Source organism: Xylaria bambusicola (assembly GCF_022495145.1).
Source record: "Xylaria bambusicola strain CBS 139988 unplaced genomic scaffold F5B22scaffold_83, whole genome shotgun sequence".
NCBI classification, from domain to species: Eukaryota; Fungi; Ascomycota; class Sordariomycetes; order Xylariales; family Xylariaceae; genus Xylaria; species Xylaria bambusicola.
The window spans coordinates 15322-41252 of NW_025953636.1; the positions used below are offsets into that span (position 1 = coordinate 15322).

At 49.0% G+C, this 25931-nt stretch overlaps 6 protein-coding genes across 6 annotated transcripts; 3 read left to right on the plus strand and 3 right to left on the minus strand.

The window, feature by feature from the left end:
- Window positions 1-991: 991 nt before the first annotated feature.
- Window positions 992-5252, minus strand: F5B22DRAFT_629545 (uncharacterized protein). Its single transcript, XM_047976490.1, has 5 exons — window positions 4454-5252; window positions 4289-4391; window positions 3366-4212; window positions 2736-3295; window positions 992-2464 (listed from the first exon to the last, which is right to left on the minus strand). Exons 1-5 carry the CDS (start codon window positions 4921-4923, stop codon window positions 1478-1480), a joined length of 2967 nt encoding a protein of 988 aa, XP_047825213.1. The 5' UTR covers window positions 4924-5252; the 3' UTR covers window positions 992-1477.
- Window positions 5253-5808: 556 nt separating this feature from the next.
- F5B22DRAFT_553530 (uncharacterized protein) lies at window positions 5809-7379 on the plus strand. The gene is made up of 3 exons (XM_047972986.1): window positions 5809-6476; window positions 6569-6939; window positions 6997-7379. Exons 1-3 carry the CDS (start codon window positions 6107-6109, stop codon window positions 7270-7272), a joined length of 1017 nt encoding a protein of 338 aa, XP_047825214.1. The 5' UTR covers window positions 5809-6106; the 3' UTR covers window positions 7273-7379.
- A 797-nt stretch (window positions 7380-8176) lies between these two features.
- Window positions 8177-11338, minus strand: F5B22DRAFT_652166 (PAS domain-containing protein; the record flags this gene model as incomplete). Its single annotated transcript, XM_047979564.1, has 2 exons — window positions 8177-8500; window positions 8558-11338. 2 exons carry the CDS (start codon window positions 11336-11338, stop codon window positions 8177-8179), a joined length of 3105 nt encoding a protein of 1034 aa, XP_047825215.1.
- Window positions 11339-15228: 3890 nt separating this feature from the next.
- On the minus strand, window positions 15229-19134 carry F5B22DRAFT_640226 (formamidase; the record flags this gene model as incomplete). The annotated part of the gene is made up of 14 exons (XM_047977823.1): window positions 15229-15524; window positions 15588-15623; window positions 15685-15891; window positions 15968-16090; window positions 16219-16573; window positions 16685-16829; window positions 16887-16944; window positions 16998-17016; window positions 17097-17176; window positions 17402-17425; window positions 17771-18474; window positions 18529-18701; window positions 18770-18876; window positions 19020-19134. The coding sequence occupies 14 exons, from the start codon at window positions 19132-19134 to the stop codon at window positions 15229-15231; spliced, it is 2442 nt and encodes an 813-aa protein (XP_047825216.1).
- Window positions 19135-19587: 453 nt separating this feature from the next.
- On the plus strand, window positions 19588-22133 carry F5B22DRAFT_553796 (inheritance of peroxisomes protein 1-domain-containing protein). The gene is made up of 2 exons (XM_047972987.1): window positions 19588-20231; window positions 20291-22133. Exons 1-2 carry the CDS (start codon window positions 19916-19918, stop codon window positions 21985-21987), a joined length of 2013 nt encoding a protein of 670 aa, XP_047825217.1. The 5' UTR covers window positions 19588-19915; the 3' UTR covers window positions 21988-22133.
- A 1157-nt stretch (window positions 22134-23290) lies between these two features.
- On the plus strand, window positions 23291-25120 carry F5B22DRAFT_629560 (RTA1 like protein-domain-containing protein). Its single transcript, XM_047976491.1, has 5 exons — window positions 23291-23586; window positions 23649-23795; window positions 23867-23990; window positions 24112-24556; window positions 24665-25120. The coding sequence occupies exons 1-5, from the start codon at window positions 23468-23470 to the stop codon at window positions 24865-24867; spliced, it is 1038 nt and encodes a 345-aa protein (XP_047825218.1). The 5' UTR covers window positions 23291-23467; the 3' UTR covers window positions 24868-25120.
- The last annotated feature ends 811 nt before the right edge of the window (window positions 25121-25931 follow it).

Here is a 25931-nt window from a genome sequence, read left to right on the forward strand (position 1 = left end):
CATAGACAAACAGGCAAGGTAGAGGCAGATTGATCGATAGGAGGGTTGGGCGGAGCGGGCGGCAGTCGGTATCGATGTGAGTGATATGTCGTTGTCGTCGTCGGCGTTGTGGGTCCGAAAGTCGTGGAGCCACACAGACGATGGGACGGATAGAAGTGGAATAAGTGAACCGAAAGCGTGACTTGTAGTGAATACTACAGTAGGAAGTAAGTGGCAGGTAGCGATGACTCTAAGGGTGGCGACAGCAATGCTGACAGAGGACAGAGGACAGAGGACAGAGGACAGAGGACAAGGACAGAAGACAAGGACAGAAGACAGAAGACAGAGGCCAAGTGGGAGGACACTGTCGTCCTCGTACCTAAGGTAGATAGGTACCTTTGGGCGTAAAGGTTGCTACTAGGTACCTATGTAGAGAAGTTGGCCAGACGGTGTTCGAAGCTACTATGGCGACGACGGGGATGCTGAGAACTTCTAGGCCTTGGTCACGTCGAAACGTTGGCCATCTATGGCGGATAAGCGGGTAGACAGACAAGTAGACAGACAGACAGGTGGGAGAAACCATGAATCAACTGTAGGATTACCTGTAGGATTACCTGTAGGATTGCCTATAGGATTGCCAGTAAGTAGGTACCTAAGGTAGCATTTGAAGTATTCTGGTTGGCTCACAATCAACCACGCCACACTTGTCGTTGATTCATTCGGTCGGACCCTGGCATTTGGATTAGCTGCTTCATGACCTGCTTCATTACATAAGGCCAAGCTGCATGCCCTCCACAGGCTCCTCCACAGGCTGGACCTGCTGCTGTACCACTACCTACCTACCTAGGTAGGTAGCTTAGGCAAGCTACAGGTCTTCGGGCAGTATTCGGGGTCCTATAACTGCAGTCCTTTAAGTACCTATGCTGAAATAGGTATCAGCGTTACTAACGCTGCGTTAGTAATAATAAGTATGGTTACCGGTTTAGATATTTGATACCCAATGCCCGAACCTTAAAAAATTTTTAAAAAATTAAAATCAATACACACACATATTTATTTCAGCATCGTGGCGTCCTGGTTGGAAGACTGAATGTATTCTACAAATATACTCCCTATTATGTGAGCATTATTGATTCATCCTGATGTGCCTGTGGCGACTCTGTGGGGTAAAGCCGACGCAATCGCAACACCCGTTGGATTTATAACGGCGGTAGAATAGACACTTTGTTTGACCCCCCTTGGACGCTAACCTGGATTATAGAATGCAGGATTGACATTACTCAATAGTATATCGAACCCTTTTGAACCATCACCGGTCTTCTGGGGCTGTGATATAATAAAATGAATGCCAAAAAGATAGCATGTTGTAGGTTGAGGTCATATATGTACCCACATAGTAGTTTGCCCCATCCCCCAATGAAACGCCTCGAGCCTAGTCCGTCATCTTGACCGAGTTGGCTATTTTGTCACTGCCGAGCCCCACTGTGAATCTATTCAATCAGACGGCATCAATATCATTGTTCTTGTTGACGCCCCATCCGCCGTAGCTGGCTTCAAGCACATCGGCCTCGTCTTGGATGCTCTGGGCCCAGCCTAGGAAGATTTTGGCAGCCGAGTCTATCTGTTGTTGTTTTTCTGTCTCTGCAGCTTCCTGTTCTGATGCGAGTCGCTTCGCCTCCTCCTCTTTGCGCATCTCATCTCTAGCTTTGCGCTTTGCACGACGGTCTGTCACCTGACGCGCCCGATCAGCCAGATAGCGGACGCTGTGTCCGAGATTCGCGTGCTCGTTGGACACGCCACGATGCACCCTATCAAGGGGTGGCTGCGTAAAGAAGAGAACATTGCCTGCTTCATCCCGTAGGAATTGTTCGCGGACGTCGGCCGGAACGCTAGCGTTAGTGGCATCGTCAAGCTTGTACACCTCGATCGGACGGGGCGGATTGTATGCGTTGGCCTGCACGTGAGTGCTAGCACTCGGTACCGGTACGACCGAACCGCGGGCAGGCGAAGGCGCTAAACGTTGTGATGGGTCATAGGGCACGATCGGATTGGTCATCTGGTTTGGAGGGACGTGGTGAGGCTGAGGAGGCATAGGGACGGGGGTGGGAGTGTATTGTGACTGAAAGCCATTATAGGCTGGATTTTGATGTGTCTGGTGCGGTGGATGCGACTGATACGGCGGAGCCTGAGGGGGCATCTGTGGCGTCGGGACATGCGCGGACTGGAATGTGTGAGCGCCATACTGTGGAACAGGGACTGGGGTAGCGCTAGGGCGCGGCGTATAGTGAGCCGTATACGCCGGCGCTGTATGGCCGTTTGTGGCGGGTGCTGGCTGAGCTGGTATAGTCGAGAAATGTCCGGTGTTGCTCATGCTGATGTCTCCCTGGCCATCCACAGGGCGAGTGGTCTGCATCGTGGATTGGCGGCGTATTGGTTCGATGGGGGCTGGTACTGGAGCAGTTAATGATTCAGGTGGCGGGGATTCCTTTAAAGAGAGGTTATCCGTCAGTGTTCATTGTGTGGTGTTTGTCAGAGATAACCGATAAGACCAGTCAAGATCAATGGGAAAACAGTGGGAAAGTAGGGAAAGTTCCAATGATCAAGGCTCGCACAACGTTATTGCTTATTGACCAGGATCAAGAGCAAACTTTTCTAGCTAGGATCCATAGCAACCAAGGGACCTGAAGCAGGCGAGGTAACATTGGTAGGATAGATAGGGGCCAGAAAAAAAAAAGGGCTTGTAAAAGAGTGCTTACATTGGGCTCTCTCTCCCGACAGTGCACAGCTCCCACTAGAGGCGGTGCATTGGGTGCTCCCCAAGTTGGTTTGGGAAGAGGATCTGTGGCTTTGGCATCGTAACGGAGAAGATGTTTAATGGGACTAGGGATCTTCTTAAGGCTCCGAGGAACGTCAAATAAGTCCATCTCGTAATCCTTTTCGCGCACCTCATCAGGTAAACAGGTCGTCCATGTCTTAATCTTATTAAGCCGGTGGTTCTCTTCGTTGTATCGCGATTTGCAGATGTATACTTCTTTGTCCCTTGGGAACCCGCGGGGTCTACCTTTGTCGTATCGCGTCACGAACATGACGAAGCACCGATCCACAACTTCATCAATTCTGTGATCTCGATACTGCCCAGTCTTGACCACCTCATTCATGAAGAAGAACTTGTCATGGCGATGCACCGTTTGCTCCGGCCTGTAGTACCAACAGGCATTCACCCATTGCTGTCCTTGACGGTCTTGCCAGGTCCGGTAGATCTGAGCGATTATGGGCTTTGTCAAATCGTTGGCATTGGTTATATGAACCCAATCGCCTAAAACAACACTCGAGGTTAGTTTTTCGACCAATTTGCACCAGAGGGTTGCGCGGAATGCTATGCTAACCGACTCTCCAGGTCTCGCCTCTGTGATAGATCTCAGCTACAGGCCGCCGACCGTTCTCGTCCTCAAAATCGTTGTCCGGCCGCGTCTTCTCCTGTTCCGCAAGCTCACGGGCATGATTCTGCAATTGCACAGCATCTTTATATAGCTGGCTTGTCTCTATATTATATTCCTTAGCATTTTCAAACATCATATCGATATCTTGCATGGCCTGATCTACGGTCTGGTACTTCTTCCTCTTGTATTTCTTCTTGATGATGTCAAGAGCTATTGGGTTCGCGATGGTTGTATAGTAGTCGGGATTACTGGACTTGTCGGGAAGTCTTTCGAAAGGGTAGATTAAAAGATCACCATTGGGGTGTTTCAATTTGCGAAGACCCTGGAGCAGGCTGTAGATTCGTGCCTCCACGGGTGTGAAGACCTTGGGTGGGCGACCACGAGTTTTCTGCGACTCGCCGGCTCGTGAACCATATGTTTGATCTTCACGACCTTTGCGCCTGTGACGACCCCGGCTATCATCATCATCATCGTCAGAGGATGATTCCTCATCATCTTCGTCATCTTCATCCTCATCATCATCTTCTTCTTCCATTTCTTCATCCTCCTCCTCGTCAGGGGAATCGTCAGCCTCCGGAATCTCGCCCAAGTCGGGAAGAACAGCGTCTTCAGCAGAAATGATTTCATCCTCAACTAACTTCTGGAGCTCCTCTTGGAAAATCTCCCGCAATCTCAGCGCATCCTTAAAGACCTGAGAAGACGGGCGGTTGTAAACCTGGGCGTTGTGACTGATGAGGGCAACATCTCTAACGAATTCAGAAAAGGCAGTGTATTGCTTTTTAAGCTTCTTAGTCTGGTGGGCGTTAATGCATCGGTTAGTGGGTTTGCTATGAAACTGACACGATGGGCCATCCTCCCCTGCGACTTACACGGACTGTACTAAAGGCGGTGGGCTCTTTGATGACCTCATGGTAGTCGGGCACGAGGCGACGGTTGGGTATGCGCTGGAAGTGAGATGCGATGTAGTAACCACTGCCATGCGGGGAGAAATTAGCACCATATGGGGGAGATTGTTAATGCAAGCATTTACACACTCGTCGTCCTTGTAAGCAGTCAAGTAATTGGCCACGTTCTCGATGACATTTAGCATGTCATTGTCAAGTCGACTCGGCGTCTGTCTGCCTTCAGTTGGGTCGCCGTCGGCGTCTGCATCCACGTCCGCTTCTGCACCCCCCTCTGTCTTTGTCTGTGATTCTGGCTTTTGGTCTGCGGTTGGATCGGCCTTCGCTTCGTCGCTAGACTTGGTATCGGCGTCAGGCTGAACTTCATGTTTCGAGTCTCGCTCAGCATGCAGCTCTGGGTTGTGTGGTTGGGATGGTGCACTGTCCGAGTTACCGCGAGAAGTAGCAGTGGTTTCGTTGACGGTGGTATTCGGTTTGGCATCCTCATCGAGGTCCATGGCATCCTCAGGCACCGGATTGGCTTCACTGGATGCTTGTTCATGTGTGGAATGCACAGCCGCGGCTGCGTTTGTGGGCTTGTCGTCAACAGCGGGATCGGCCATTGTTGTCGTCGGCGAAGTGGGCGCCTTCTGTTCGCGTAGCGTGATAGCGAGCGCGTGGCGCGTAGTGGGAAAATCTTGGGGGAATTTCCTATGGCTATGTCCACAAGCGGCTACACATTGCAAATTTATCGAGTTGTAGGTGTAGGCTTACGAAGATACAAGGTATGCACTTTCAATACAATCTAGTGTTAAGCGGCGGTGCTTTCCGGGTTCAAGTTCAAGGCCTTTACTGCTTGAACTTCAAAATGGGAAACTACCTAACTGAAAGCTCCCAGCTAGGGTGGTAAGGTGTTCCTGGTTAGGGATGCGCTGCAGGTGCGATTGGTAGGCCACACGTTGGTAAGTTCCCAAGTACATAAGTACCTAAGCTAGCAGATGATACCTATATATATGTATGTATGTATGTACCGGTATGTTACATCTAGGTACATACTGAAGTATGTATGTAGCGGGTGGCGCGGTGCCTCCGCCGGCCCCAATAGAGCATCAGCCCGAATCAACTTCAACAACGTTGATGCGTGATAATAACCACCACCACAACCACCACCACCACTCAAGTAGGTAGGTAGTACTGCATGTAATCTCATCCAAGTAATTGTGCGAATGATATGTGCCTGGTTATATCATGACGACTCCACAGAGCTAGAGCTAGAGCTAGAGCTAGAGCTAGAACCCGCCGAACAACCCAACGCATGTCATCCATCCGTCACTAAGTAATTAATTAGGTATCCTTTACAGATGGTAGGTAGGGAAGCGGCGCATTTGGCTTCTTTGACCCCAAATCTATACCTGCCGTATAGTAGTAGTACTAGTACTAGTATTCTCAATCTAGCCCCCGTCTACCCACGATGCACTACAGACTACCAGCAAAAGCACCGATTGCTGTTTCACAACTCATCTAGCAGGCTTTCTCTACCTAGGTAGTTTCTTTGCTACAAGACGTGGCGGGTCTTTTGCTTTGTCATCCTTCCCTTCGTCTCTTGGCCCTGGTAGAATAAGTTGCTCCCTCGCTAGGTATAGATATTCTTTAATCCACCACGGATTCACTGCTCCTCGGTAGAGTCACTTCCATTGCCTGAAAAAAGAAAACAAAAGAGGTGCTCGTCGCACTTCCTTCGCTCGGTAAACGTTTGACGCATTGAATGTCAAGTGAGGAGCAACTGCCGCCGCCAAGGCTCGGAAGATGAGGATTCGCTTCCGAGGTCCCTCGGGCGGGGGGTTTCTCGAGCTCCCCGAAGAAAGCACCGTCACCGACCTCATTTCTGCATTGGAGGCCGAGACCGGATCCGGTGCCATTGCCATCAAGTATGGCTGGCCGCTGCAGACACTGGATATGCAGCAAGGTGATCTGAAGGTGCTAGTGCGAGAGCTTGGGCTCCAGAGAGAGATCCTTACTATCGTCCCTGTCGAAAACCCGCCTGCCGCTGTTGCCGCTGCTCCCACATCTGCCGCTACTCCCGCCGTGGACTTGGATGCACAGCTAGCTGCCAGCTTATCGTATGGTTCTGGCGAGGATGTCAAGGTTGAGATGCCCGAGTCTCGCACCAATCTAGGTACGTGAGAAGGGAAAACGAAGGGTCATCGAGCGGGCTCTTGTCGACTACGTCTTGAATCTTCTGGTGGGCTCACACTTTCGCAATACCAGTTCTCCGTGTTATGCCTGATGATGGAGATTGTATGTTCACAGCGGTCGGCGGTGCCCTCGGCGGGCTGGTGCCAGTCGGCATAGCACACCATGCTGATGAGTACACACCCGCCATCTTGCGTCGTATGGTAGTTGATACTATCCGCGAAAACCCGCTGCAATTCGACGACAATTTCCTAGGAGCCCGTCCTGAGACATATTGCAACCGTTTGCTGAACGGCATGTGGGGTGGTGGAATCGAGCTCAGCATCTTGTCTGAGATCTTCCGTATTGAAATCTGCAGCGTTGATGTGAAGACTGGAAAGGCCTATCATTTTGGTGAACAGCAAAATCATGAGGAATTTTGCGTCGTTGTCTACTCTGGCGTGCACGTGGGTCATGTCTTACGTGTGTAATAGACCGAATTCGTCCCGCTAACTTGGTGATAGTATGATCGAATTGCTGAAGCTGCTACCGAGGGAGTTATGGGCATGGTAGAGTTCGACGTAACAAGGTGGAACGCATTAGGTAATGAACGCATACTACGGCACACGCAGGAGAACATTTGCCAGATGCTCCGCGACCGCCATTATTACACCAGCGTCAGCGACTTCGTCGTTGTATGCAACCAATGTCATGAGATTCTACAAGGTGAGAAGGCTATTACGCAGCACGCTCGCCAAACTGGCCACTCAGGCGTTACGGAGATTGAAGATATGACGTAGGTGTCATCTTGGTATCAAGGACTGGAATGAAGAGACCGCTATTTCTATCCGATTAAAATACATCGTGGAAGTCAAATATTCCAGTCAGCCGATGGATTTTCCCCGAGAAGCTAGGAGAAACCAAATTGGATGCTTCCAGGCATAACTTCATGTGGTGTGATGGGCATAATCGAACCCTTGAATGCGCTTCCCACCGACTTCTCTATCTAGATTATCACAACTTCTTCGCCTTCAACAAAAATTCCACTGCGACACGAAGAAGAACGGAGATAGTAGCAGGGTTGAATTGCACAACAACGAAAACACAACTACTTATATCTATTATCGCCGTTTGACGCGACCCACGGAAGTGAGGGCTTGGACAAGTTTCAAGTGAATAGATAGCCCAATAAACAATAACAAGAGATCTAACAATACAAATGGACCAAATCAAGTTAATACATTGCGGGGCATTGTCTAGTATCAGACCATGACTTTCTAATGAGTCTGACTCGCAATAAGGTCGGTAGGGGCTCTTTGCTTTGGGGAGTGGATTTCTACTGGAACATATATACGTAAAGTAACAACTAGATCCATTCATATTGCTGACCACATTAGATCATAAGTGTCGTCAGGGTATTTATCTGGCTTAAGCAAACCGTAAGACACCGCGTATATTGTTCCTATGCCGCCTTTCCCACAAGACTAACTAGGAAATAGGTATCTCGAACAAAAGCCAACAAAGCCATTCTATCACAACCGTTAAAAAAAGGAAATTTAAGATCCATGGGGTATATAGAGGTCAAAGATAAGACTACCGAATTGAGTAGTGACTTTGCTACCACAATGAGAGAGACCGAGATGATTGACCCTATTAACGAAGGGAATTGAACTGGTAAGTACATCGCACCAACCGCCGGTCCAATCAAGAGACCTCTCGTTCTTCCTGAATGGCCGTCATCTCATTACTATTCACACCGCCCTCTAGAAGAGGTTGACTAGGTGGGGGCATCGACATCCCCATAATGGCTGGAGGGGTAACGCCAGTACTACTAGACCTTGTGGGCATGCTTGAGTTTGTGGAAGAGCGTGTTAAGGTTGGGGTGGATTTCGCTTCAGAAGGGCGCCTCTGAACCTCACCAGCCGAAAGTTCTTGGTGAAGTGGAGACGCGTGGACGGGTGAGCTAGACTTTTTACTTGCCGTATCACCGCCCCCGCGAGACGAGTTTCGTGGCGAGACTCTGCCGGTCTGGAAATGGTGGTTAGTCCCGACTACTGAAAGATCAAATGAGGCACAGAAACTTACTTGCTTCGCCCACCTTAAGCCGCAGCTATTACACAGGTCTCTTTGGCCACTTGGGCCCCTCCTCCATTCCGGTGTGTTGCGGGTATGGCAATTAGCGCAGTCTCGGATGACATTACCCACTCCTTTTCTTCGTTTGCGCTTCTTCTTGTTCGATAAAAGTCCATGAAGCTCTTCTGCAAGAACTCGATTAACTTTCTCCATCTGGCGTAATTCGTACTGCCAGCTTGTACACCGTGTTGTCTTGAGTTCATCAAAGATGTTGTCATCGGATGCAAGAGCTCGATCCTGGTTGCCAGGAGTCGTATTGGTATCAGCGGGTTGTTGTTCATCACCAACTTGAACCCCTGGTATTACGGCAAAATTTGCCATCCTAGGTTCACCCGGTGTTTGACCAGCTGCTAGACCCGCCCTACTTGTGAGGGGCGCACTCCCCGCGCTACCTCGAGAAGACGCTTTGAGTAGTTTTGTCTGGGCTAATAGGAAAGTTGGTTTGGAACCCTCTGAAGCATCACCCGGATATAAGATCGTCTGGGCTTGAAGCACCTGACCACGTCGATTTTGTACTTCGTGTTTGCATGTAACCGTCCGCCCTCTGCGGGCTTTTTCGATAGATCGACCAAACTCAACACGCGACTCTTTGCGCATCAGTTCCTGTATACTCGTTCCTACCAGGTTCTCGGGCTGTAGATCTAGCAACGACCGAACATTGGCGGAAACAAAGAGAAACATGCCAGAAACCGACAATTTTGTCCAGAGTTCACCATCTCCAATTCCTCCTCTCAATTCAAGTTCCCGTCGACTGAGAGCAAAAACAGGTCGCTTGCGGCCGATCAAGATGATACACTTCCGACCCTTGCCTTGTTCGACGAATAGAGAACCGTGGCTCTCAAACCAGGTGTAGCCGCTCTGCTTCCTACGTATCCGAAACACAATATTGACGGGATTTCCGGATGTGGTGTCCTTGAGCTCCCGCGTCAGAGGAACAATGTCAGATGGGTGGCAGATTGATGAAATAGAAGTTCCCACAAGTTCCACGGCGTCGTATTCTAAAACCCGCTTGGAGGAAGGTGAAAGATAAAGGAACAGGCCTTTGAGGGATAGCACATGAACTACGTCGTCAGCGTTCTCCAGAAGCATCTTGTCCCAGGATTGTTTATGCCAGTCCGAGCCGGTCCCTTTCGGATTGTACTGTTGCAGAAGGGTGGATACATCATCAACCCCAAGTGTCTGGCCATTTTCTGGTTCCCATTGACTAGAAGGAGGGGGGTTCCAAATGTACTGTGTCATACCCTCGCCTTGTTTGTAATCAATCTTCATCGTGCCATATCCTTGAGATGAAGCAATCGCATCCGGACATTCAACCAAGTCAATCTGAAAGCCAATGATGTATCTGAAGTCGGTCTCATTGTCCCAAGGAATGGGAATCATGGTTAATAGATTTAAGAATGGCTTACCACCCTTCCGATAGTTGATCAAGCTTTGCTGAACTTCCTTGCACTCAGCTATCTTGACTTTCAGGTTGTACACGGCACCATTATCGACGAACTCTCTCTTAGTTCCAGCTTCGACTAGACCGTCGGGGGATTGTAGAAATCGACAGTTCTTACCTACAATATCGTGTCTGCTGTAGCCAGTAAGGTTCTGAAAATTATCCGAAACATATATAATGGGACAGTCATTTTGGGTTAGATCGCAGACAACGAAGGCACAAGACATATCAACGGCGCCTAGGTGAACCTGAGGTTTCTTTCTCGTATGCACTTTCCATAGAGCTTTCAACATATCGAAACCGCTTTTGGAGTAAATTGTTTTGTTTTCATCCTGGTTAGGTTGAGGTCCCAAACTTCGAGTTTGGCTGGCCTGCTGCTGCGAGACAGATTCGTCTCTCACCGCCCCGACGGCGCTTGCCTGTGATGGCTGATAGCTAGGTGCTGACGAGACCACATTCTGGGCCGACATTTGGGCCGAAGGCTGCGATGAGATGCCAGACGGGTAACCACTCATTCTCTCCATGCCGACAACGCCCTGCTGTGACGGGGTTTGACTAGACTGAGGGAATTGAGGCGGCACGTCTATGAGAGTCGCGTCACCATCAACCGAGGCTATAGGTCCGTTACCGCTGGGAGTACATTCCATGGCATTGGCATCTTGTAAACCCATATTGAAATCTGTGGGATCCACTGGGGAGAAGGTGTTAGATATGGATGGTGCTGGGTACATGGCCATAGATGGATCACCGGCAGCCATCTGACCCATGTCCATTTGTCCCATGTTCATGTTGGAGAAAGCAATCATATTCCCCATCATGTCTGGAGACAAGTTGGAAAAGTCATCTGTGAGCATGGTGGGGGGGGCGAAAGCGGCAGTGGCTTCGGGTCCTGATATTTCTGCAGGGAGAGACGGAAACCCAGAGTTCATGGGGTCGACTGGAGAATTTGGCACCGCGCCATAGCGATACTCGTGGTACAAACCGTCACCACCCCCGAACTCCATCATAGACATCCTCCGGTCGGCATCAGCCTGCGCCGTGTGAGGCTGAAAATGCGGATGCGGCTGCGGTAGACTCCGGCGACGAAGCTCGGCCGAATTGTTTTGAACAATGTCGTCGATGGAGTCTGCGGCGCCAATCATGGCGACGTCTGGATTTGCGGGAGGCCCGGGAACTGTGCCATATCGAGCCGACTGGGGGGGTGGCTGCGCACTTAGAGGATGTCCTGACTGAGACCTCTGGAGGCGCTGCAGCTCCTCCTGTGACAGCTGACTACCGAAGAAATTATTCATTCTGCCGCATATGACTACACTCTCGTGATGGTGAGGGGGCGAAGATTAGAGCATGCACGAAATGTCACCTGGTGTGGCATCTATCTTATGCAATAATCACGAACGGATACCTCAGGCTGTGATCGGAACGACGGCGGGCGTCGTCAATATCGAGGAAAGAGGGGTATGGTATAACACATGAGGTGGATCAGGGTAGACGGGCGCATGAACGGGAGTCGGTGGGCAACTTTGTTAGAGATATGGTAAGACGTAATGTAATGTGATGCAATGTAATGTCTCTGGCAATGGTCGATATGGGCGGAAGGCGAGTGGCTCGAAGACGACGACGACGACGACGACGACGACGGTAACACAGGCTGGGGCCGTTGAATGCTCGCCGTAACACTCGAAGCAGCAATGAGGGAGGCGAGAGAAGCGAGAGAAGCGAGAGCAGCGAGGTAGAGAATGGCCGAGACCGAGACCGAGGGTAGAACGAGGGTGGGTGGGCAACAAACAGTACCGGCTTGTTGCGTCTTAAAAGGCTCGAAGGGACAAGACAAGCAGTGGATTACCTAGAAGTAATACGTCGAAGTAGATTCAGAGGAAGGGGGCGGCGATGTTTTTGGGGCCCGGCTGTAGCGCGGACACGAATGCGACGGTTGTGAATGAAGAGGTGAGGTTGATTGATTGCTGGTGCAGTACTGGTGTGCAGTACTGGTGTCCCATCCCGCACCGGCAGATCTGGACTACCGGTAATCTTCCAAGGTTCTTGGTAGTTCGGCAGTCTAGACTCAATCAATCTCATTCTTCCAATACAGATCAAGATTAAGTACCTACATAGGTAGGTACTTACCTTTTTTAATAGGTACATACTTTACTTACCTTAGGTACCTACTCGAGTAGTGGGCGAACCACACGTTGGCCCCCATTGCCACATGTAAATATGCCACCGGTCATGGTTGGTTGGCTGGTCTGGTTGGCCTGGTTGATGTTCTTCCTTATGTATGTTTCCAATACCCATCTCATGCGGATATATACTGTACATGTAGAAACTTACGAGGCAACAATGTGGTGACGCTGGCAGCGGGAATGCTGGTTGGTGGTGCTGTAAAACCCTTGGTATGTTATGTAGGTAGGTAGGTACCTAACCTTATGTATTATAGTATGTACCTATGTAGGTAGTTTACGTAAAGTATCATAGGTAGTACTTATGGTAGGTATTAGGTAGGTATGTAGGTAGTAGACTGGTGGCGCTATTGGCACTTGAAGGTGGCACTGAAAGTGGCATGTCTTTTATGGGCCCGCCCAGCTTTTATCGCTTTGGTCGCTTTTGTCTGCTTTTGCTCTCGAATTGCCCACAAGGCACTGATGGGGCTCGCCAACAGGGCCTCACCCAGATCTCCAGGATGCGGGGATCCGTCATCCCTGGCCAATCAACCACTTCTACCGTCTTGATAGTCACAATGCTCTCTCACTACTTAATACTGTGGCAGGATATCATTGCTATGAAACTGTCTTGTCTTTGAACTTGAACTTCAAGTAGGTACATGACTTGATATAGGTATATGGGGGGCTTTTTGGGGGGGGAGAGGGTTTTATCTTTATACGCACATAAGCACACACACACACACAGGTGTATATATATATATATATACCTACTAACTAGTAAATATACAGTATATATAGATACCTACTTACACACCATGTAGATCTCCATGTCTGATTACTATGTATCTAGTCAAGTTGGTTGAGATGAGTTGGTAGACGAAAGGGTGGTAGGTTAGGTACACAAATGAATAAATATATTTGGCTTTACTCTATATCACAAGCATACCTAGCTACGCATCAAGACTCACTCACTGTTGGTGCCAAGTTATACCTGGGTATGTATGTATCATGGGTTCATACCTGTCTACTTACCTACCTCCGTGGCATACACGAAGATAGGTACGTTCTGGTAACTTACACTAACTCATTGCACCCTTCTTTCACATGCATGTTCTTCTTTCTCGTTGCCCAAGGGACATGGTGCTGTTTCTGGTTCTATCATTGGCCCGTTGACTCCAACCCTTCCTAATTTAAAGACTCCAGCGTATTATCAGAACCATACTAACGCCGAGCATCAGTCGCCAAAGTGACACGAGAAGAGTTGCTATACTATCCTGTATTACTTGGGCATGATTCGGCATGGTGGTAACGTATTACTAATTGTTGCCGGTCATTGGTTAAGCAAGCCACTTGGAGGGACGAAGAATGCCCTGCATGTGTGGAAAACCGACCTTGCCGCCTAACCAGAAAAAGGAAACCTATGCTACCCGTAACCCAACTTACTGTATACATAGATGGGCATATGCGAGGAGAAGGGTAGCCCGGACCGGTGAGGTCTGGAAGCCTTAGCGCGTGAGATGAGGCATTGCTGCGTTGCCCACCTCCTACTGCCTTTAATTCTCCCCTAGATGATGGTCTTAGCTGCTGTGGCAGCTCCGCTGCAACTTTGGTAGCCGTGGGTATATCACGACGCACCCGGCTAAAACATGCGGTGTTGTTCGTATACGTAACTCGGTGGAGAGGTAGTGCTTCTACGGTTGCCGAACAGGAGGCGTACCCAAACGAAGACAGGCCGTGGTAGTGACAAAATAGGTCTCTCTGCGTGCCACTCGCATCGCCACCACAACTCCTAATGCACAGCATGGTAGGTCAGGTAACTGCTGGCATGCGCGGAAGCAGGGGGGAAACGCCCAAATACTACCTCTACATGATGATACACGGTACAGGTTTATTAACTTTTAAATCCCATGTCCAACTAAGCTAATAGAGTAGGTTTGTACCTACTTAACATGTATTCTTCCCGCCGTTATCCGTTTCATATGCATCTGTAGAGATTAGAGGATGATAAAATTGGTAGTATTGTCTTTTCGTTTTCACCATTTATCCACTATTCTTACTCTGCCCCCTTCGACACCATGCTTGCCATGTGTCTAAAGAATCACCACACTCAAAGTATAATCACAGCATCCCACATCTTCGTTTCTTATATCAATGAAATATGTATACTATTATTATGTTTTAAGATAACTGCTCCAGACCTCTGTCTCTACCCAAGTAAGTAGTCACGTCTACTGACAAAGGAATACCTGCTTTAAATGATCAGTCGAATTAATGTGAACTTCGGTGTACTTTAAGTGTGTATGTGCATATAAGTATATCATAATTCATTCCACACGCTCCCAATCCTGGGCTGTTTGACCTTCCAGATACTTGGTGGTCATATTCTCAAGAAATGTCGGTGTCATAATCCATGTGTCCTACCCATATCATCAAACCTACTATAGCCGTCTGCTAGCGACTGTGCTAGTTTAGCTAGATCTAGGCTCTTTCTGCTTATCATGGGTGCGTGATTAGGTACCGAGTTATAGGGAGATGGATATGCACCAAATGTGTGCCTATGAGCTACCTAGTAGTGTACAAGACTCCCTATTTGTTTATCCAAAGGGCATATTCGCAAATAAGAAGCTGCTTCGGTTCACAACACATATGCACCACTTTCGAATCACTATCTATCACCAGTACTCTTCGCTAGCCGCTTCCCAACATGCTGGAATTCAGCCTGTCACTCTGACTATCTAGGTATGCTTAATACTAGTGGTCGACATATCTACAAGATCAATGTCAGCCGTAGATCAGGCAGGCAAGCATGTACTCTATCCTGCCAGATAATCTATAGCCAAGTCATTAGTTTATGATATAACTACTTGGTGGCTAAGTGTGCGAAGGCACGTTCTGGAAAGTTGATACATTATGGATAAAGCTGCAGCCACAAGCCCCAGTATAAATAGACATCGGGACAGACGGACACCATTTGTAACCTAAATGACATGAGCAACAAGGCGAACCACGTTTCACAACACATTTCATTGACCCTTGTACGTCAGTCCTCCCCCAAAGCTATGCTCGCTATTCTTCCCTCCGGCCGTAACCAGACCTTCCATCACACCCGTCTCGAATGCACAAGAACCCATATTCAGCGCCTTGACTGGGGCCGAAGGCGAAATGTCAAAGTCGAAAATGTCCATCGGAAGGCCCATTGTAGTACAGGCATTCGGGATATCAACAATGCCTGCTACATGACCTTGAACGGGAGCACACGACAGCAGCAAGTAAGCCTGATAGGGACTATATCCAAAGCGACCCAGGTATTCGATACAACCTAGGGCTCCGTTAGCTAAATACGCCGCTCTACTGCTCTGGTATATTGTGAGGTGGTACGTACGTAGACTCGTTTGTCGGTAAGCCACCGCTACATCCACTGTTTGCGATTAAACCCCATTGTCAGTATTGGGCCAAAACTTTGCACCGTCGCGACTTACTATAGTGCTGTTTGCCATGCTCATCGACAGAGAACCCTTCGAAATAAATCTGCCGGCTGGGGCCAAAATGTGGCTCCACAGGGCCTGGTAAATATATAGGAGATTTAAGCCCGAGATCTGCCATGCCGCTCTTGACAACCTGGAAGTTGATTGTAATTATTCCGGCCATTTCGATAGCGCCACAAAATGAGATCTCTCCATCTCCCTCTGTTTTCATGTCGTGTAAGTTTCTCCATGTCTCCGCAATTCTCGGGTATATAAGTGTGGCTGATGGGGGACTCACGCGAGAAATGCAAATCACCGACACTGAACTTAGCGCCAGGCACATGAACAGGAAGGTAGACGCGGCTACCACGACTGAGGTTCTTAATGTCACAATTTCCGCCGTGTTCAGGCCGGCCGGGGACTGCAACCATTCGGATCAGCGGAAGCATCCCCAGCGTAGATTGTGTCGAAAGCTGGTAAAAGTCTACCTGCCAGCACATCTCGAACACCTAGAAACGAGGCGGATAGAATAAATTCGGGAAATATTACCTGTCCTCGCGCCCTCCTTACCAACCTTTTCTCTCAGCTCCGAATCTGCAGAGCCGGCGTGCACATTCGTCGGTTCGGGGGGGAGAGCGACCTGCCTTTCGAGTTTATTTGCGGCGATGAGATCTGCTTCACGCTTATTCCAAGTTTCAAGGACATCGGCAGAAGGCGCGCAGCCAAGAATACCTGGATGAATAAGACCGGCAAACTTCACGTGCGGGATGTGTCGTGAGGTGCAGAATATGCCTTCGAAGTCCCAGATAGCTTTTGCTGCCGATGGGTAGATCTCGTCGAGGAAGCCGCCACCGTTCGACTTATCGAAGACTCCTGTGAAACCCCAGGGTTGATCTTCGAAAGGCTGGGGGTGGTCTGGTCAGTATATGGGCGCACCCTCGAGAAGCGATATATCATCCTAAGTCTCTCGCCCCTATATCTTTCTCGCTAAATTGCCGGCTCTAAAACAACATACCTGGACATCCATAATCTCTACCAATAGCAGATCCCCAGGTCCTGCCCCCTCAATTTCAAATGGGCCTGTGAGATAATGGATGCGCGTGAGATCTACATTTCGAACATCATCTGCACTGTCGTTGTTGCCAATTTGGCCACCAGTCCTACGAACGGTGAGGACGATATGTCTCGGCTGCATGGGATTCGTAAGAGACACTCACCAATCCACGCATTCAATCTTAACTGTCTCGCCGTCCTTGATCTTTCCCGCGAAAGGAACTGTATACGATTAGTTGAGCTAACACTACGGGGGAGCAAATATATTGACATACTGTCCGGATGCCATCGGTTCTGATATTAAACTGGTCAGCCACGGTAGCGTCAGCAGTAACATAGCTGTGCGAACATGTGAGCGACAAACCGAGACTTACATGCAAGTTTGTCTGCGTCGAGGCTGATTTTTCTAGGTCTACTTTCCCAACAGTACGGATTTCGGACCTCCCCATTGTTGCTTTCTTCCCAAGTATCTTTTAACAAGCACTCGGTTCTACACAGTAGCCGACAAATGCTTAATATCGGGTAGCACAGAACAAGATGCCAAGTAGGAGAGGCATGATTCCATAAAATATACCTCTGGTGTCTCCCCGCGCTTGATATCCATCTTCTTAATCTACCCCGCATCCTCAAGATAAGTGGTGGTCATCGTGCCTGATAAATGATGTGTAGTAACACGCACCATGACCAATAGGATGCGGCGTGTCTAGTCTTCGGCCGATTCTAACGTCTTATCAGTCATCCAGCCCATGTAGCTCCCCACGCTTAACCTGCCCATATGGGAGTTGCTGGTGCAGGATTTCATTCTTCCAACCGGAAAGTGCCAAGTTGACGACATACCCTGGAATGATACTAGTTGTGGCGAACCAGAGATTGGATAGTGTGGTTACAGAAAGAGCCTTTAGACGAGGCACTAGAGAATGACTAGTAAATATCTAGCTGTGCTGTCTTCTTTCTATGCTAACTATCTAAGTGCAATGCCAGTTTTACAAGACGTTCCTGATCACATGTCAAGCTTTTTTTGGTCTGGTCTGCTCTCCTAGATGATCACCTAATGCAGTGTCTAGATTGGCCAGGGACAGGCTTAAGAACTCGTGCTTATTTCGCCATGCTTCTTGACTAGCAATAAATTGCTCTTGTTGCTGCGCAGTCGCGTTCGGGGGCGGCGGAGGATCTGTGATCTTGGTAATTAGATAAGCCGTCGAGGCCTCTGCGATCCCATATATCAAAACTCCCAGCAAGGGCACTCGCAGGAGGGTATAGAAGCCAACACCAAAGCCAAATAGTAACCCTTCTCGACTTCGAAACCAATTCCTCTTCTGCTCCTTGTTCATCGTTATTCGACTAAAGTAGGGTTCCAGTAATTCACGAACAAGGCTGCGAGATGCGAAATAAGTCTGCAGGAAGATGACGAGATAGCGCTTAGGAAGGAAGATACCGGTGCCGAAGATGAAGGCTGCAGGACCAAGACCAACGGCCTTGTTGAAGGTATAGAAACTTGCCGCAGGTAGGACTAGCTTGCCAACGTAAGGAATGTAGGACAGGGCAAAGACGGCCAAAGAGATGGCGGCCTTGCGAACGAACCGCCACAGGAACATTGTGATAGCCTCAGTCGAGCTTCTCGAATGCGTACTCCCATCCCTCTGCTTATAATGAACGAGATTAGGATAGTACATTCCCCGAAGATGATCAGGGCTTTCGTGTTTGTGTTTTGATACATAGGTTTTATCAACCCAGTTCAAAGAATCCATGAACCTATGAGTATCCAGTTAGGCGACAGTTGCCCATCAATACGGCGCCACTACTTACATATCATCTAGGGTGGGGGTCACGTATCGCATCAAAGTCATGAGGAATAGTGGGACCTGTAGAACATGATTGGCTAGGAGGTCGAGGCCATTGACTAGACTGTCATCCCAGCTTGCTTTATCGAGATTGGCTATATATGACAGTATGACCAGGACAAACTTGATGCCGACCACCTGGAGGTTTGGGATGGCAGCGGTTAGTAGGAGGCGAGTGGCGCGAGGCTGGTAGGTAACAAACATACTGGAATGGCAATGGCTAGCCGAATGGCAAGACCGGCTCCGACAGCTATGGCGGCCTGCTTGTAATGGGCATTGGTGAAGATGGCAGGGTTTTGGAGAGCTCTGTGGGCTATTATGCGTCATGTAAGTTTGAACCCATGTGACTAAACTGTACAGCTGAAGGGAATCCCTCGGCTAGATGCCGTCCCGATATAGATTCCAAGGCGATGCCATGGAAGATGCGTAACGGTGAGCGAAGGGGCGGAAACGTACCACCAACTAGTGTAAGCTGGGCGCCTCGCAGGACGGCGTTGATGTCGAAGTGGGAAAGATCAAATGCATCCTTCACCTTGTCTTTATCAATCACACGGCTATCGGATTCGGCCATGATGGTGTTCCTGTAGTGCCACTGTCCAGCGTGTTGAAAGAGGTCGAGAACAGACACGACGATACTACCTAGGTATGCTTAGGTTGCAAAGGATGACAATAGGTACCGGTAGTATCAATCACGCATTTGGTAGCCACGGCGGCCATGACGACATTTCGTCATACCATACCTACATATATGTACATAGGTACCTACTATAAGGTAGGCTCGGGAGGTACCTTAGGCACACCTCCCGATTGGGACAACGCGCCCGCATTGGCCATCTTCCTCGCTAAATGCATATTACGACTCTAGCTAATCAACCTATAGGCATATGCAGCTAGATAGGCAGCCATCTAGGTACCTACCTGGCAAGTGGGCACCCGCGATGGTACCTGACCCAAACTTACGGTCTGCCAATCTCGAAAGATCCAAAGTCCGGCCATTGCCCTGAGACAGTTCGCGAGTTATTACACCACCATCGGTTGACCGTCGACATAACTGGCACGGTCCTCCGGCAATACTAATACTAATACTAATGGTATAACCCCAGACGACTCACCCCCCAGGCGCCGACGTCGTGTCCGTTCTACCAGCATCGTCCAGTCAATTCAGCCGACACTGCTCCAGCCTTAAGCCTTGCCTTGTACAACTGCCAGCTTGCTTGCTGCCTCTGGACATCCCTTCGTCATGATTATAAAACATACTTAGAATGCGCTTCTTTGTTCCTACCTGCGGCACTCTCGCCTGAGTTTAGTTGGTATTCTTGTGACGGCGGCTCTAAGCGCTCTGAACTTACAACATGGATTCTCCCGAGTTCGCCTCAAATAGGCCAGGTATTCCTCAGCCTCGCCGGGTCATGACCGCCCCGGTAGGTACCTCGATTGCGCTACAGGGATCTACATCATCTTCTTCTATGTCTGCTACCTCGCATGACGTATCCAATGCAGTTCCTGAAGACCCAGTGGAAACTTTGTACAGCCATCCTTCGGTCAGGATCATATCCTTCACATCGAGTCACCGCGACTACACCAGATCATTCACCGGGTCCTCGGATAAAGATGTCCCGCCCGGCACTCTGCCACCTTCCTCTGGGCTGGAGCGGACCATTGCTGTCGGTAGGTGTCTCTTGTCGATGTCAACTACCTCGCTACGTATCTGATAACAAGTTCTCAAGGCGCCTTTCGAATCTACCGTGCGCCGGGTTCTGTCGCATTTCTCAGCTGTGGCTCTGCTCTCCAACCTATCCTTCCCAAAAGTCAGTGCTGGTGCATCCACGAGGACAATAGTCGATTTGTACTGCAAATACGTCGACCTCAGTACTGGAGAATTGAGCTCCCTGTCGCCCATCCTGACGACATACTACGCGCTCTGTTGCTGCGAGATGTCTTTGACAAGATTCTTCTTTTTGAAAAGACAATTTGCCCGTTCAAACGAAGTTTTACAGTCGAACTTCCAGATCCTCCCGAGACCCCTATAAGGAAGGCATGGACGGCTGAGGGAAAGAATCTAATATCTTCTCCTTTCTCTGAACTGTCACCGCCGGCCCATGAGCCCATTGCAATTAGTAGGGGCAAACTTACAAACGTCTCTGAGTTTTGGTCCCTTGGGTCTATACCACCGCGCGACGAAGATGCATTTAGGTCCTGGGCAGAAGCTCATATATCAGATGTTGATGAACATGGGAACGCTGGTACTCCCAGGAACGTTGGACCAATACACCATCCATTCCCAGATGTAGACAACGAACACGTAGAGTTATTGGAACATGGCATATATACTCGGAGCAATCATCCTGCTGGAAAAGTAGGATTGGAAAGAGAGGCATGCCAAAAACCGGATACCCCTGATTCTACCGAAATATCTCAGGATACGAAGCAAACTGCTTCCAATTCGCATCAGAACAACCATATCATGTCTAATCAACACCTCTCGAATGGTGAGGATGGCGAAGATGGCCCATCATTTGAAGGGTCCGGGCGTGTTGCGCCTGTCAACCTCACACGAAAGCGGATGACTCGAATGCTTGCTGGGCGTTCTTTCAGTGGCCGCCCACATACAGCAAATGATACACGATCATATTCACCGCCAGCTCTAGCTAGAGGCCGTTCTTCTAGTGTATCCGCCGGTCCTTTCTGTAATGTGCAGCCACGGCGTTCTCACACCACACCACTCGCAGCATCGCCACGCGCTAGAGACGTCTCATTAAAACTTGAAAGCGCCGAGTTATCCGAGCTAAATCCGCATGCAGCCTCATCAGTCATCTCCAATGATACTGCGGCACCTACCCCACAAGTTCAACGTGTCATGGACGCAAAGACCGATGAGCATGTCAACACCGAGAGCAGCCCTAGAGCGTCACGCTCATCTCCAGAAGAGTCACCGCTATATCCGTCAAAGGGAAAGCTACGAACGCATCGACGACCACATGCCAGTAGCCTCTCCATTAGTCGCCCAGCTCTATCGCCGTTGCCATCAGCGGCCAACCTCTTTTCTGGCGCTCCCAAGCAGACGCCACAGAATCATTTCGCAACCGCTCACCAGGTTCCCACCTCCATTGTGCAAAAGATTTTGGGGGTTCTACTAGGCGTGCCCAGCTACCTCATAAAACTAATGCTTCAGGTAACTGCCAAGATTATTGCGGGTGAATGGAGGGGTCTCGTGCTCGGCCTCAACGAGGCGGGCGAAGAGATCCCGGTGCAATGGGACTATTACTCGGATGGCGAATTCAGCGAGTTGAGCGATAGTGAAGATTACACACTCACTAACCGCAGTTCGACTATCAACGACAACTTAACCCATACCAGCACACGGCGTAGAGTCAGATCGAAACGAGATAGCAATCATGATGATGACAGTTGGGAGGTCGACTGAAAGCAAAGGCAACCTCCTCTCACTTTTTAATGAAATTCTTGTAAGTGAAATATAGCGGGCATTTCGTGGTTTGCATAGGATCTCGGAGTTGGGCCATTGGTTGGACAAAGATCATTGTCACATATTTGATTGTAATTGGAAGGTACGGTTGTGGATTGTGATGTGCTCAGGTATATACCCTTCTTCAAGTTGGCGTTCATGCTACAATTGCCATAGCTGCGCACCTGTAGGCTTTCGTTGAAATAGAGTGAACCATTTCGTGTCCAGAACCCACATGTGGAGCCATGACCAATGCTTCACATACGAGGTGCTATTAGATTTATTCAGGTATATGCCTACATATCGATTCTCGGTTACTATCAGGTGAGGTCTGCTGGAGTATTAATATGTTCTGCGCCCAAGTTTCGTTGGTTTTTTTCGTGGACTCAACCTGGCCTGTATTGTCCTTTGTTTGAATGATTATGGGTTCGTGAAGGTGATTCAGCCTTCCGGAATCGGAGTGAAATGACTGTCAACAGGTCTTTTCCGAGAGGGCTCTTCACGTAACTAGGGCGTAGTTTTAGACAAGCATTATGCCAAGCTCTTCTGTCTCTGTAAAATAGATCACATCGAAATAGTCGCCGGGGCAGGAGTTAAAGCGACACGCGGTGTAGTTTTCTGGGCGGCGAGATGTCACCTCCGTCAATATGAGACTTGGAGTCTGTAAAATCGAAGTGTGGATACGCACCATAGGCACTCGAGGCACTCATGTTGAATCATTAATTGCTATGGGTATTGCTTGGCCACCGTTGACCCATACGTCAGCATCTACCTACGCTAATGAGGCGCGATGACTACATAGCTCGCCTAGGTAACCTCTCGAACTGGTGCTTCATGCCTCCAAAGAACCCGAAATACGCTTCATCCAATAAAAACGCAACGCGAAATACGTTGTTGAGCCACGCACTGCCACATTGGGTCTGTCGATCTAGCCAGGTAGGGGAAATGGAACGGCCAAGAGACGAATAATCCTACCGTACTAGCCTCCTGATGTGCATACATGTGGGACGGCAGTGCCCGCGCTCGGTGGATACGCCGTATTCTTCAACACTATGCGATTGGCCAACCGTTGACTTACATCAGAATGCCTTTTCACTAGTCGTAGAGGAACGAAGCAAGGCGGTTTATAGTAGTACCATAGTGACATAGAATAGATCTTTGAAAAGGCCTAGGCATAATCCAGCTGCCCTTGGGCGAGGTGAGAACTGTTATAAAGAGTGCCCTAATCGCTCTTATGAGGTTGTTAGTTAGTAATAAAAGTCTCTTGTCATCATCCGTAACACACCGTGACTGTGTTAACATACACTCCGAATACGTTCAATATAAATCAGAGAGCCTTGGGGAGCTTATCAGAATAACCAGGGGCCTTCCCTCCTACTGTGATTCGGCGTGCCATATCGAGAGGAACTCCAGTTCCAACCCTCAACTCAAAACAACCACGATGGCCGACGGGGAGTACGTGGATTTTAACATATGGATATATGAGCCTAGCAAGGCGGCTGCCATAGCTTTTGCTGTGGCGTTCTCTGCCACTGGTGCGATACATGCCTGGCAAGCAGTGTACGTGCTTCCTGCCTTGACCCGGTCATTGTGTTCAAATCGAGCTAATGGTGCCCCTAAAGACACTTTCACAGCTGGCGTTTGACCGGTTTATACGTCTTTTGTTCTTTTCTATTCGTCGGTGGTTTCATCGCCAGGGCCCTCGGGTCCTACGACAATCGCAACATTATCAAGTATATCGTGAGCATTGTTCTAACCTACGCCGCTCCGTATGTCCTTCGTTCTCCAAACTTGCGCTATTCCCTGATTTCAAGTCAACGTATGACTAATAAGTCCATAGTCCATTGTACGAACTGGGCAACTATTATATTCTCGGCCGTATACTCTACTTTGTCCCTCACTGCTCGCCCATTCATCCCGGCCGTGTCTTAACTACTTTCGCTGCTATATCTACTCTTATCGAGGTAAGGCTAATATTAACTCATTGATTCCACAATCTGATACCTTTCCACCCATTCTATCTCCCTTCAACTCAATGCGCTCGGCAAAATCATCACCGCTGACTATATCCTCTCAAATGAACAGGCGTTGAACGGCGTTGCCGCTTCCTACGTGGCTAACGTAACTCTCCCAAAACATCTTCAAGATACTGGCCACACGCTCTTCAAAGTGGCTTTGATCCTTCAGTTGGTCGTCATCTTCCTATTTGTCACGTTGGCAACGACATTCTACTGGCGCTGCCGCAAGAACGGAATCAACCACACCAAGGTGAACCAGCCATTAGTCACGCTCTACATCAGTAGTACCATCATCTTCGCGCGTACCATTTACCGGACTGTCGAATACTTTGAGATCGAGACTACAGTCACATTCACAGGCTCCGAGCGTCTGCCAGAGAGTCCAATCCTACGCTACGAGTGGTACTTCTACGTTTTTGAGGCTGCCTTGATGTTGATCAACAACATTTTGCTCAATGTCCGCCATCCCCGCCAATGGTTGCCGCAAAGTACTAAACTGTACCTAGCTAAGGGTACGTTTTCCCCCTGCTTTTCCTCATACCCACCTTGGATAACCACTTGGAAGGTTATAGAATGTCCAGGCACGTCGAGTATAGGCTAACATGGGTGGAATTCTATAGATGGTATCACGGAGATCCTCGGTCCGGGATACAAGGAAGATCGTGGCTTCGTAGCAACACTCCTTGACCCCTTCGACGTGTATGGAATGATCAAGGGCAGGGATAAGACCACTCGATTCTGGGACGAGCAAAACGAGCCACCCGCCAGCCATAATCTACTCCCAGTTTCTAAGCATCCGAGAGAAGAGCCTTCACAGGTATGAACATAATGGCGGGGACTGTGCCCTGCGGGTCCCAATATCTCCCCTAAGGAATATATGGGTGTCATAGGGTGGCCACCTGCATTCAAGAGACATTCGGCCATGGTGAGATCAGTGTCTGCTGAATATTTAATTACGTACATGGCTTATATCCGGGCTTGATTGTCTGATCTTGCATAGCGGCCGGCGTTTGCAGCGTTAGTTCTCCTTTCCCTAAAATACTTGTATGGGTGTTATAGACAGCATTTGCGAAACAGAGTTCCTTGTTATTATGTGTGTTCTATTCTTCTACACTGTATCTACTGTGATCGTCCATCTATCGTAAGAGAAGATGAAAAGACAACGAAGAAATATCAGACAACAAGAGCAAGAACTACACTGTTCTTGCTTACAATTGCAGAATGACGTAGACTTCCTAGAGAATAGCTGCATAAAGCAAGTGGGAATAACACCAGTAGGCTCAACATTACAAGCGGCATTGAGTTGACTAGTGAGTTACGACAAGAAAGGGAAGGTTCTACGAAGTATATAGTAAGATTCTCATTGTGGCACAAAATCTAAAGGGACCAGAAGCCTGAAGGCATTCAGACTCCCTCCGGCTATATACAAGGCATCTAGATTTTTTTTGCCCCATCTCTGGACCCCAGTCCTCATCTCCAGTCCCCTAACACTGTCAGTAAAGCTCTCCCAGTCTACTGGCATGGCAGTGGATCCAGTGCCATCTATCTAATATGGTTTAGAGGATACGTTGGGCAAATAGCACTTGAAATGATTGCACGAACTTCCGCTGAATTCAACCTTAACTGTCTTCAAGGGTTCTATATGTGCCTAGGTAATTAGAAAGCGCAGAGCATATACCACACGCATCCTTCTTTAGCGAACCCCTGGCAACGCACATTATTCCTTCCATTTCGCAACAGAGTTGCCGTTTCAATTTATCTCTTATAAAGGGGTAGAATGGTGAGTCCTGATAGTAACCCAGCCGGAAAATCCTAGTGCTTCAGGTGATGTAGTATAAATACGTTACACTTGAGCTAACTTGGCTTTGATATAATCTACACGTCGGT

What these genes read in the sequence shown, in the direction of transcription:
- F5B22DRAFT_629545 (XM_047976490.1), bottom strand. Translation starts at nt 4,923, where the DNA reads ATGGCCGATCCCGCTGTTGACGACAAGCCCACAAACGCAGCCGCGGCT. An exon ending in ACTGCTTACAAGGACGACGA is followed by an intron (nt 4,392 to 4,453) that starts GTGTGTAAATGC and finishes CCCGCATGGCAG; the next exon opens with TGGTTACTACATCGCATCTC. An exon ending in GTCGGGAGAGAGAGCCCAAT is followed by an intron (nt 2,465 to 2,735) that starts GTAAGCACTCTT and finishes CTCTCTTTAAAG; the next exon opens with GAATCCCCGCCACCTGAATC.
- F5B22DRAFT_553530 (XM_047972986.1), top strand. Translation starts at nt 6,107, where the DNA reads ATGAGGATTCGCTTCCGAGGTCCCTCGGGCGGGGGGTTTCTCGAGCTC. An exon ending in CGAGTCTCGCACCAATCTAG is followed by an intron (nt 6,477 to 6,568) that starts GTACGTGAGAAG and finishes TCGCAATACCAG; the next exon opens with TTCTCCGTGTTATGCCTGAT. An exon ending in TTGTCTACTCTGGCGTGCAC is followed by an intron (nt 6,940 to 6,996) that starts GTGGGTCATGTC and finishes ACTTGGTGATAG; the next exon opens with TATGATCGAATTGCTGAAGC.
- F5B22DRAFT_553796 (XM_047972987.1), top strand. Translation starts at nt 19,916, where the DNA reads ATGGATTCTCCCGAGTTCGCCTCAAATAGGCCAGGTATTCCTCAGCCT. An exon ending in GGAGCGGACCATTGCTGTCG is followed by an intron (nt 20,232 to 20,290) that starts GTAGGTGTCTCT and finishes CAAGTTCTCAAG; the next exon opens with GCGCCTTTCGAATCTACCGT.
- F5B22DRAFT_629560 (XM_047976491.1), top strand. Translation starts at nt 23,468, where the DNA reads ATGGCCGACGGGGAGTACGTGGATTTTAACATATGGATATATGAGCCT. An exon ending in GTTCTAACCTACGCCGCTCC is followed by an intron (nt 23,796 to 23,866) that starts GTATGTCCTTCG and finishes ATAAGTCCATAG; the next exon opens with TCCATTGTACGAACTGGGCA. An exon ending in CTATATCTACTCTTATCGAG is followed by an intron (nt 23,991 to 24,111) that starts GTAAGGCTAATA and finishes TCAAATGAACAG; the next exon opens with GCGTTGAACGGCGTTGCCGC.